General features: G+C 41.7%; 1 protein-coding gene across 7 annotated transcripts in view; it reads left to right on the forward strand.

Moving 5' to 3' along the window:
* LOC308399048 (tyrosine-protein phosphatase non-receptor type 12-like) overlaps window positions 1–10,992 on the forward strand; it is a 56,807-nt gene extending 45,815 nt beyond the window's left edge. Inside the window, exons 14-18 of one of the 7 annotated variants that reach the window (XR_013972065.1) lie at window positions 514–1,471; window positions 4,325–4,424; window positions 5,350–5,400; window positions 7,213–7,296; window positions 7,612–7,665. Coding sequence is in view for 5 of the 7 variants with exons in the window: in XM_080885991.1 (XP_080742117.1) it covers window positions 514–1,471; window positions 4,325–4,396; window positions 5,350–5,400; window positions 7,213–7,296; window positions 7,612–7,673 (1,227 nt within the window). In the remaining 2 variants the exon portion in view is untranslated. Of the gene's footprint in view, window positions 1–513; window positions 1,472–4,324; window positions 4,425–5,349; window positions 5,401–7,212; window positions 7,301–7,611 lie in introns of all 7 variants that reach the window. The other 6 variants (XR_013972066.1, XM_080885992.1, XM_080885991.1 and 3 more) reach the window with 6 other exon arrangements.
* Window positions 10,993–11,827: the final 835 nt, after the last annotated feature.

Consider the following 11,827-nt stretch of genomic DNA (forward strand, 5'->3'; position numbering starts at 1 on the left):
TTCCAATGAAAAGTTCCCATCATGTAGGTATAGGTGTAACTTTACAGGAAGTATCAAAATGAGATGCTGTAAAAAGGAAATCTTTATCTTTTAGCAGTGGAAAAAGTTGCATTTTTGTCTTTTGACATTATTTATGTTCTAAACAAACCGTAACATCACTAAAGAACTGCAGCTGATTCCATGATCTATGTGTCTGTTATGATGATTTCTTTTGTTTTTGTGCAAGTAAAATGTAAATTATTATTTCAGAAGAATTAAGTTTCAGTCTAGAAGGGAAAACAACCGGCTCACAGTCTATAATAACAGCAGAAGTATGAAAATGCATGAATATAAATAAGGTTGTTTTGTTCTCCTACAGCTCATGTTTGTTTTTTGTGTGTGGGGCCTGCTTAATCAGCTTTTTCTGAACTCTAACTTAAACATCAAAGATTTCTGGTGGCGTGTGAATGTTTTGCTTTTTGTGAAGGGGGGGAGATTACATGTCTCATTTGTTCTACTTTACGTTTATTTCAGGATAAGAACACTGACCAGCAGCAGAATCAGCTAGAGCCCAGTCCAAACAAACAGACCAGTCCCTCAGAGCAGAAAGATCAAGAGCAACTAAGCCGAAAACAGCAGAGTCAGGTCTCAAGTCTGGATCTCAATGACAACTACAACAACAAAATGTCTTCAAAGTCAGAATCAGGCCAAAGCCAGACTCAGACCCCATCCTCGCCCCTCTCCCCAGCTGTTGATTGTTCTGGTGCTCCTCGAATCGAGAGGAAGCTCAGCATTGAGATTAAAAAGGTGCCACTGCAAGAAGGACCTCGCAGCTTTGACACCTCCTCGTCGATGGGAGTAGCCGGCGGACAAGGCTCCAGTTCTAGTAACAACAGCTGCGCACTGCAAAGAAGTCACGCATTTAAAGCTCGCACTGGTCAGTCCCTTCTGACATCCAGCTCCTCTCTGTCAGAGGACTCTGGCACAGAGGGAGGAGCTTGTGGATGTGGAGAGAGTCAAGCAGATGGAGGCAGCCTCGCCAGGCCGAACCACCTTCCTGTGAAGAGTGGAGAGAAGGTGGAGAAGCAGGGAGGGGATTTGAAAGCCGGTCATGCAGCGTGGACTCAACACAGCAACAGCCCGGACAAACAGTACCCCAAGACCACCTCCTCTTCTTCCTCCTCAGACCGTGTGGCTCCATCCTCATCCTCCTCCTCCCACCTCTCCTCTTCCTCCTCCTCCTCCTCCTCCACACCTGTTAGGACTGCCCTGAGTTTCACCAACCCCCTGCACTCTGACAACTCGGACGAGGAGGGGAAGGTGTCCGAGGAGATGTCCGGAGGAGGAAAGGAAGCTTTTCGTACAAGCGTATCCACAGCGACTGCCACCGTAACGGCATCCTCTCAACATGGAGACCAGCAGCCGGTCAGAAAGGTGTCGCCGATGTCAATTGCAGGGCAGATCACACCAACGGTCTCTCCATCCTTAGCAAGTAGGTCGATCAGTTGCTTGAACTGCTTTCCTTCTCAATTCTTTAAAATATGTGAAATTAATTAAGAAATTATGAAAACTAAACACTAAACAATGAGGTTTAGCAGGCAAATAGTCAAGAACAATCTCCCTGAAATGCACATGAAGGCACCAAGTAAGCTTGCACTCAACTACTGTACACTCAGGAAATAAAAAAAATCACACTGTAGAGTAATTTTCTGGGTCGGTAAGGAGCCAGAGGTCTCAAACAACAATCTAATGACAAGCTATATCTGTCAACACACACACTGTGTTCTCACTGCTGAGGAGTTAGAGGCCAGGAGAGGGCAAAACAGGAGGAATGGAAGAAAGGAATAAGAGGAAATGACAAGAAAATCGGAGAGAGATAGTTTCCAGTGAGTCTCACACAAAGCATGACTGTTTGACTAATTGGTTGGTTTGGGAGGAATGCTGCAAATATGGACATGTGTGGAAACAACTCTTCCTCCTTCAGCTTGTTTATGTGTGTTTGTCTAAGTGAGGGAATTTGTGAATGGGAGAAAGGATGAATGAAATTGTTTTGTGTGTTTGCGAGCAGAAAACTGTGTGCATGTTGGATGGGGAAAGATCAACACTGCATGATACTGATGAATGCACTTACGCCACTTTGGTGCACGTTGGGTCAAACAGACAGTGTCACGCTGTTTGGGATTGATGTGATTGTGACAAGGAGAAGTGGGTTTTAATCTCCTGGTGGGGTGTGAGGACTGAGACTTCTGCTGCTCTTCTTTCTTTGATCTGAGCTCACGTGAAATTGAGTGGACTGGGCTTAAATCGTCTGTGCAGTTTAAATTCAAAATATACTGACATGCCATTGAATCTCTGGCATTATACCTGATGTCACGCTCTCCTCGAGTATTTCCAATATTTAAAATCGGATGTGAAAATGTGTCTGTTTTGACGTCGACTGTTTCAGTCTGCTTGGCTTTCTCTCACACTCTGTCTGGGCTGCAGCAGTGCTTCAGTTATGAAAAGCTAACAGCTGCTGTTTGATTGGTTGCAAGCATCTAATGGCTGCTTTGTTGAGGAGTTGCACTGAGCAAATTGCTGCTTTGTGGTTGGTCAATAGAAAGCTGGTGGCTGCCTGTTTTGCTGACTGCATTGCCAATGAATCACTCACACCTTTTGTAATTGCCCATTTTAGAGAGATTAGTGCAGCTCACAGTGCTTTACAAGCCTGTAACAAACAAAGAAGAATTAAGCAAAATGAGCAGGAAATTATGGAGGGATCAAATATATACAGCTAATGTTTTAGTTTATAATTATAAAAATAATCAAAACAGTGTTTTTAATTCTGAAATATAATTATCACATTATTCATGAGTTTTTATATGTACAGTTTACAGAAAAAATCAGTTTTTGATCCATTTCTAATACAAAATGTTTTTCTTGTTTTTAACACAGGTGGTCTAATACATTTCTTAAGCTTTTGCGTTTTTGATTGTGATTGGACTGTCTGCAAACAAGATGACATTTACCAGAGCATACAGTTTATGCTGAGGTGGTGTTGTGTCCCATCTACACCTAAAAACTTTCAGACAACATTTGGGATTTTTTTAAAATTTAGACAGGTCACCTGCAGGAATGCAGGGTTAACACAGAGAGACAAACCATTTGCACTCACATTCACACCTATAGGTAGGGCTGTGCGATATGACCAAAATCTCATATCCCGATATAATACATCTATCATCTGATAACATATAAATCACAAAATTGTAACATTTTATGTAAATTCTGTGAATCTCAGGCAGCTCGACTTGCGTGAAGTGTTTACACCTGCGCATCGTGTACCTGGAGTCGAGTATTTTAACCGATGCATGAAACGATACATTTTTAGACATAAGTTGTAACGGCCGCCGTTTTCTTTGTGAGTATTTATTACACGGCGTGCTGCGGGGAAAAGCCTGCTCTAACGTTTGAGTCTAAGGTTTATTTTTTAGCACCTGGCGGCTCTTTTTTACTTCTCATCCGTAAATAATCTGCTCTTTCACGTGATTCAGTTTATTTTGAAAAGTCTCAACAGGATCTTGAGCTTTATTGTGAAAGGTTTGTGTGGAAAATAAACAAGCGGACACGCGATGGTGTTACCGTTGTTGTTGTTGCTAACGACAACGCATAAAAACAGCCGCTTGTCCGTCAGTAGTGTGGTTATATTAAATATAAGAGAAAGAGAGAACTTTAAGAAATGAATATAGCCACTACAGTGACCATCAAAACGATGAAAAAATATTGCTGTAAACGGTTTATTTTACGACACCACGAAACAAACGATAGCGTAAAATGAAACGATAGACGTTTTTATATCGTCATCCGATATATATCGTTATATCGAACAGCCCTACCTATAGGCAATTTAGAATCACCAGTTAACCTAATCACACTAATTGCATGTCTTTGGACTCTGGGAGGAAGCTCGAGATTATTAACGGTTTTAAAATCTTTAAGCACAAATGGAACTTTGCTGAACAAAAACTGGATCCCAGATCTTTTAAGGACAAAATGAGCAGATCACTAAGCGACACTACTAAGGGTCAATGTCATCTTATCTGCCAGTAGTCCAGTGGCAGCCAGCATGGCAAACATGAGACTATACGGACATTTCTCTGATCCCTAAAATGAAGTAATGATAACACGATATACACCAAATAGAACCAGTGAATATCTGTATAAAAAAGTAACAATATGCAGACAAATTATATAACATTTAACATTCTTGCCTTTTTGTCTCCATATGACTGCCGATCTTTTTGCCCTTCTTCTCGGCCAGTAGTTAACCTTGCTTCTCATTTGACCTCTGACCTTTTTAACCCAGACTGCTGGGACAGCGACGACTCCCCTCCCCCTCTCCCCGAGCGAACCCCTGAGTCCTTCATACTGGCCACAGGTGCGTTTGCATTGGTCAAGTTCCACAGGTGTGTACCCAGTGGTGTGGATTGACTGGGCGGCCACGTTATTGTGTTGTCCTTCTTTTAACAAAAGGGGGGGAGGGAAAGAGGCAGTTGGATCAAAGATTCATGTGCTGCTGTGTGGTTTAGCCATATTTTCGCGAACTTGGTAGTGAGAGTAAAGCCAGGCAGCAGTGGTTGTTTGATGCAGTCGGCAGCCTCTGATGTGAGCTGAAACAGGAGGAAACTGGTTTTCTGTGTTCTGCTTCTCTTGCCTAGTACAGCGTATGAACAGGTAGGGGCCTCAGTCTCTGTCATCCTCACTTCAAACAACCAGATGGACTCGCATATTGCAGGTAGGAGGCCTCTCGTTCACAGGATTGACTCGCCATTAGCGCGACCATCCTGCTGCCTTCTGCTGTTCTTCTTCTTTTTTTCCTTCCTCCCTGCACAGCTCCTCTGATAGTGGAAGAAAACAGTATTAAAAATATTCCGCCACGAGGGAGCACATGAGATGAAAAGGAGGTGTTTGTGTTAAGAATTAAACCACTGCTGAGAGGTACTTTGGCAGTTTTGAAACACTAGAGGTCAGCATTGCTTATTTCAGCCATGCAGAGATGGAGACGGTCATAGTTACAGCTTTGGGAAGCGAGTTACAAATAGAAACATGGATACAAGAGGGCAGAAAGATGAGGTTAATTTAAAGAAAGCAGTTTAAGAGGCTGTCCGCTGTGTGCGCCCGGATCATTATGGTTCAATTAATTATTTCAAATGTTTTACATAAATGCAGGCACAACTTGGGAGCACCTTTTTGAGGATTGACTGTGATTTTTTTAAGCGTGTCTGAATGTGGGAATGTGTGTGCATTTGTGCTGTATTGTGTGTCTTTTGATCATTTGTCCTCAAACGCCCATCCTGTGTTAAATTCACCGATTGTCTTCCTCTCCGCCAGACCCTTTGGAAGCGAAAACATCAGCTTCAGCCGAGTGGAGTTCACATAAAGGTGCGAACGCACAAATCATTAGTCCACTAATTCTCTTCATCTCTCACCTCTGTTTGAACTCTCCGTCCCTGCCTCTCTGCATGTTCCCCGATATTTTTTTTGTGCTCACAGTAGTTGGCCAGCAGAGCGGAGCAGGAAAGGGACCTTTGGTGATTTACAAATTAGCCTGCCGATGATAACACTGACAGCGTTGGTCAGAAAAACCGCTGCGAGGATGAGAGAGTAACAGAGATACAGGAGGAGGGGGAAAAGGGAGTGAAAAAGATAAAACATGTCTAGAGAGAGCTGCAATTATAATGAGTGCATATGCTTATCTGTGCTATGAGGATTGTGTGATGATGGTTAATGCCAATTTATTGCTTCAGTAGTTTTACTGTGGCTATGACAGCTTATTTGACTTTAATTCAGTGGGGATATTTTTTTTTACCTTTTTATGAGTATAACTCACTAGGAGCATTTCTTAAGTATAAAAAGGCTGCTTTGCAAGCCGGGCTTTTAGCATCAAACTTTCATGGGAGAGAAATGTTTGAATTTTTGCACAGTAACACTACCTAGTGAACCAGATGTTGTCTCATGGGACGTGTTGATACATAAACATTTAAAGCCCTCGTCAAAAAACCCCAAAAAACACACATTTTGTGTGTTCGTCTTTGTCTTAAATCTATTTCTCTCTACAACATTTTAACCTGGTAGGCTGTTTTTTGCACCTGTGGTATTTGGTGTGTTTAAATTATTCTCTGGTTCGGTCCCTCCCCCTCTTGGTGTGCAGGTGTGAACGCAGTATTCAGACTCGGGTGCATACCAAAGCAACCCCACCGAGACCCTGAGGTGGTCTCAGAACGCCAGAGCACTTTGTTTGTGGTGTGAACGCAATCCGAGCAAACTGCATCTACGTGTATGCTGCAGGTTTGAGCTAAGTCCTTCATGTGGTCAGGTGTGCTTTGCATTCTGGGATACAGCTGGGTACCACAGATGTGCAAAGTGCACAAACGGTTATAATGGGCTAGCAGCTAGCTGTAACAATAATGTAGATTCTCCACTAGACCAGAACACAACATCTTCTTACTGCATTTACTTTTGTTGGTCATGATCGTTTACCAGATACAAATAACCTCTCTTGTAGTGTTTGTTAAATTTTCTGTATTCTCAAGCCGGTGGTCTCAGAACATACAATACAAGTGTTTGGATGCTGGGTTAATGTGTTCATGAGAGGCATCCACAATCAATGATCTTTGCACAGCAGGTGGCTGCACTCATTCAGGAATGGAAAGCAGCTCCTCAACAGCAAATCAAAATACTTGTGTGGTCCGTGAGCAGACAAGTGACTGCTTGAATCACGTCCAGAGGCCATATCTCCCAAAAAAAAAAATAATTTTTTTTTAACTAAAATCTATTTAAAACACAAAACTTGAGTTTCTTTATTTTGACTAGTATACTTTTGACTTGAGCAATAAATGCTGTAAGCTATCATATATCTACTTGTTACATACGCTTTCTACAGCTGTTGGTAGTTTTTAATGATTACACTATTTTAACATTTAAGGTTTCACTGTAATTCATTTTGTTTTCAGTTATTTTAAGAGTCTTGTATGTTTATCCTGTACTGTCTTGTTAAGCATGTTTTCTGTCTTCTTGACTTCATGTTTTTTTTATATTTTCTCACATGATCCTATATCACTCTAACGAACTCATTTTAAAATCTGCTTTATAATGTAATTGACTTGAATTATGAGTAGCATATACACCACTGTTATTTCAAGAATACTTCCACCCCATTAATCTGTCTTTCTTGTTGCATTTGATTATGTGTAGATGCGTCTGACTGTGTGACGACCTCTCCAGCCGACCTTCCATCTGCTGACACCACAACAAGCAACAACAGCAAGCCAGAGCTGGGTGGGTAAGTCTACTGTCTCATTTGTTGTAGACGGCTTTTATTTTGTAATTGTGATTGGATACTGTTGTTGTTCAAGTCTCTACTAGTTGAGCCTTTGAAGGAACATCAATGGTGAATCTGTGCAGGAAATATTGCTGACAAACACGGTTTCTATTAAGGTCATCATTTTTTGATTTGTGCCACTGATTTTGCTGATCAGAAAGCTCGCTTTGGCCTACATGTGCAGAAAACGTTTGATGGTTCTTGAGAACAGGCAGGTTTTCCCTCTGGTGTTGAGGTAAAACAAACTGAGCTAAGACATTTTCTCCTTCCAGGGTTCGGTAACCGCTGCATTCAGCCCAAAGGTCCTCGACGACCCCCCCTGGAGTGGACATGATGGAACAGTCCAGCTGCCCGTCCACCACCACTGTCCTCCCTTGTCAGGAGATGGGGTCTACCAACCTCACCTGGCTGGTCCAAAAACCAAGATGATAGATGCTACGCATTTCATAGAAAAACCTTCTGAGTGACTGTTTGCCAGTACCCTCCTCTTCCTCCTCCTCCTCCTCCTCAGTCCTCCCTGCAAAGTGCCACTGTGCCGAGCAGGGACAGTCAAGAGGCTAGAATGTTCTCCTCCTCAGCTTGCTGATGTTGGCAGGTTTGACTACTCTAGATGCTGACCTGGGATCAGTTATTTCCCGGTTTTAATAAAGGATAATTCCTGTGGGGGGGTTTTCTCACCTTTGTTTTTTTTTTTTGGGGGGGGGGGGGTGACTGGAGAGAAGACTAAGAGCGGGCATGTTTTTCCTCCATGAGCTGTAGACACCTCACTTTTAAGGCTGTTACATGTCAAATATAAATAATAAGTGTTCAGGCTGAGCGCTTTGTTTAAAGCCAAATGAGAATTTTTTTTCCTCCTATATCAGGAATTACCTTAAATTAGAAAAACTACTGTGGGAGGCTGAACTCCCAGAAGTTGTCTGTTGCCTCCTACTGAACGAACAACAATCTTGAAAGCGAACTTCGATAATCTGTTACCCATTTCTGTTGGGTATGCACAGGTTGCCAGGGTGCTCTCTCTTTGTCTCTCTCTCCCTGTTTCAAAGTGCTGGTGCTACATTACAAAGGATCGTCACGGAAACGAAAGCGCTAGAGCTCACTGTTACCAGTTTCTCACTGCTGTTGTTAGCTCTGCTATTTTACACGTCCATGCTTCTCTGCCAGAGTGACAGGTTAACAAAGTTTGGCCATTGTGGTGTTCATTAAAGTGCAGCTGGTGATTTTATGGCAGCGGGCAGTAATAGTTGTGTCAATGTCTCAGTGGCAACTAACTGAGCTTTAAAAAATAAAAAAAAATAAAAAAAATGAGAACGAACTAGCAAAAACTGCAGTTTCTGTAGTGGCCACTTGAGGCTTCATAGAGTCCATAGTCCCATATTAAAATCTCTGAATTTCCAGCATTTTTTTGGGCTCTATAACTTATTTGCCTCTTTATATAAAGAATATGGTGGGTGGATTTTTACATTACTTATTCACATGGGTACTGGTGAGGCTTAAAGCTGGGGTGGGGGGGCGTTGTTTTGATTGACAGGTTTACCCAAACAGGAAGCATTTTTGCGATGCTGGTGATTTATGGGGCATTTTTGTATCTGACTTGTTGCACAGACATATCAAAGAAGTTTGTGCTTCAGTGTCAGTGAGTGAAATTCTAGCATTTTATTAATCTAATACTAAGCACTTACGGATCATATGACCTGTCAAAAAAAAGAAAAAGAAAAGTTGAGGTTTTAAAAACGGAAATCAAAAACAGATGGTGGTTACATCTTCTATATACAGTCTATAGTCTGAAAGCAAAAACGGTAAGATTAAAGCCAATGAATTTGTGTAAAGTGTAGTATATATGTGTGAGCTCCAAGCAGCTGAACCAAAGAGTACAGTCCCACCTTAAATTAATGAATTGGAGAATTTTTTTTTCTAAGCTACCCACGTTTGAGATAAAATGACATTAAACACAGAAAAAGCCGAACTTGTTAGCTCTGTGACTCTGACTCTCACAACTGGGACCATGAGCCTGCCTTAGTCCACCTTTCAGAGAAGACAGCTGATGGCAGCCCTCCTTTATTTGCTCTTTTCTTCTTTCGGTGTTTCTGGCTCGTCTGCTCGGGACTCATATTTCTTCCGTTTATTTGCTGTTCTTCTGTCGGGTTTCTTTCCTTCTGCCAAACCTCAGCTGATCGACCATGAAAGTTTCTTTCCTTTCAGCTGCCAGTTTGCTCACGACAAACCCCGGTGTTTCGGAGTCTGAATGTTACACATCGCCTGAAACGCTTGAACCTTTGACTCGACAGATTGAAATTAAACCTCCAAGCCTTCTCTATAAGTCAGACTTGTTTGGTTTCTCATCTGACGGCGTGTTGTTCTTTACCTGCTTCTGAGACAATGATCCAATAGGACAACAGCAGCCAGGGACCCAGGACTACTACTGTTTACTCCTTTTTTTTTTTCTCTTCTTTTTTTTTCCTTCTTTTTTTGTTCTCTTTCATTAGCTGCCATAACTATACAGTATATGCATTGTTTTATAAAGAGCTGTACAGGACAGTTTAGGTATAAAATACTTCAGATTTCCTTTTTTTCTATCTCCTAAATGTTCCTATTAACAGAAGATGTAAGAAAATCAGTGCATGATGATGAATCCTCCCTCTACACAATGTTTTTCTTTAAACTGTAAATTATTCTGCTACCCTCTTGTTTTTGCTTCTGGCAAATATTTCAGGGGTTTGGTTTTTGTTTTTTTTCTTTGTTTTTTTGGAATTATATGCTTAGATTAAAAACAAAGTTTTTAATTGGTTGGCAGAGGAAAAGCAGAGGTTGCCAGCCCAGCCCTCTTTGAGATAACTACAACGGGCTCTGAACAAGATTGTAATAATAATATTAATAATGATGATAATATTGGTTGTTTGTTTTTGTAAATGGTATTTGAAAAGTTATTTTTGTATATGCAGTTGTTTGTTGTGACACAAGTCCACTGCCCCCCCCTCCCCACCCAAACATCAACGTTTCTCACTCACTCTCCTCTCCATCATTTCTTATTCTTTTTGAACTTTTTTTTTCTTTTTTTTAAAAGGCGCAACTGAGATGAATGTCCTGTCCTCTACAAGGAGCATCTGTCGTTTCCTACTTACTTCCCATTTTGTTTTTGCTTCTTTAATCTTCGCCCACTCCTGCCCTCCTTTCTGCCTTTTCCCATTTTTTTTGAGAAAGGCTGTCATTTCCAACACATCTGTATGCCCACGCACAACAGAAGAGACTGTCTTTAACTTTATTGATTCTCTTATAATTCGTTATCCTCATTTTTCTGTTTACTTCCACTCCCCCCCCACACACACACACACACACACACACACACACACACACACACACACACACACACACACACACACACACACACACACACACACACACTCTCATGCACACGCCTCGATCTCAGTAAAGAGCCCACCTGTGCCTTTAAGAGAGAGCCTGCCTGCCCGCACTCACCCTTTCCCTCTGCCCTCCAATCATCATTAGCGGCATGACCATAAGCGATGTGATTCGCTGCTGCTTGCTCATCGCCTCCTGTGGGACTCTCATTCAGCCACGCCCCCTCAGCCCCATCCTGTCACACACACACGTTTGTATGTTGCAGAAATCAATCAGTAAAAATGACCTTAAGTAAAGATGTGCCTCTTTCGCCTTCATTCATGTAAATATTCCTGAATAATTGTGAGTTTGAATGTGTGCGTCTCAGCAGGAAGCATTATTTTATACTATAGACCAGTCAAATGGCTAATGCATCACTTTGACTTAGTCGCCTGCTGACTTGTAATCTGATGTTTTCAGACGTGACTGACTTCAAAATGAACTCGTGAACTTTCAGTCAGTGTGAGTTTTGTGTGTCTGTGTGTACGCTGTCACACCAGGAAATGCTCACACACCTTGTGGAGCTGCCAAGACGACTGTATTCACTCAAGCACGCACACAGACTAATATGACAATTAATCACAGCAGGGGTCATAAACACACACTGGCTTTCTCAGAGACCTTGAGGGCTTTGCATTTGTATTCACTTTACACACAGAGAAGCACAGCAGGAGGGCACTCGTACTATAATTATTCGCTGGTGCTCACAGGTAGTCAATGCTCATTTCAAATTAATTATGCAATCATGGACAGTACAACTACCGTGGTTCAGGCACTGATGGGTTTTTAAAGTTATCCTGGGTTAGGGTTAAAAACACTTTACATTGATAGTCAAAGGAGCTTGCAAAGAAAAGCGTCTGGACTTCTTTAAGTTGCTTGAAGACGTTTCACCTCTCATCCGAGAAGCTTCTTCAGTTCTGAGTTCTTCAGTCCGGAAGAATGAGGATGTTTCCTGTATATTTTCATAGAATAGAAATGTAAATAAACAAGTAGCTTTCGGTTCCACCTTGACTTCCATTCACATATTTAAAAAGTTACTTTGAAAAGATTACACAGCACAGCATACAAGTACGTCCTTCACCCTTTTTAAAT

This window comes from Rhamphochromis sp. 'chilingali' (assembly GCF_963969265.1).
Source record: "Rhamphochromis sp. 'chilingali' genome assembly, chromosome: 7".
NCBI lineage: Eukaryota > Metazoa > Chordata > Actinopteri > Cichliformes > Cichlidae > Rhamphochromis > Rhamphochromis sp. 'chilingali'.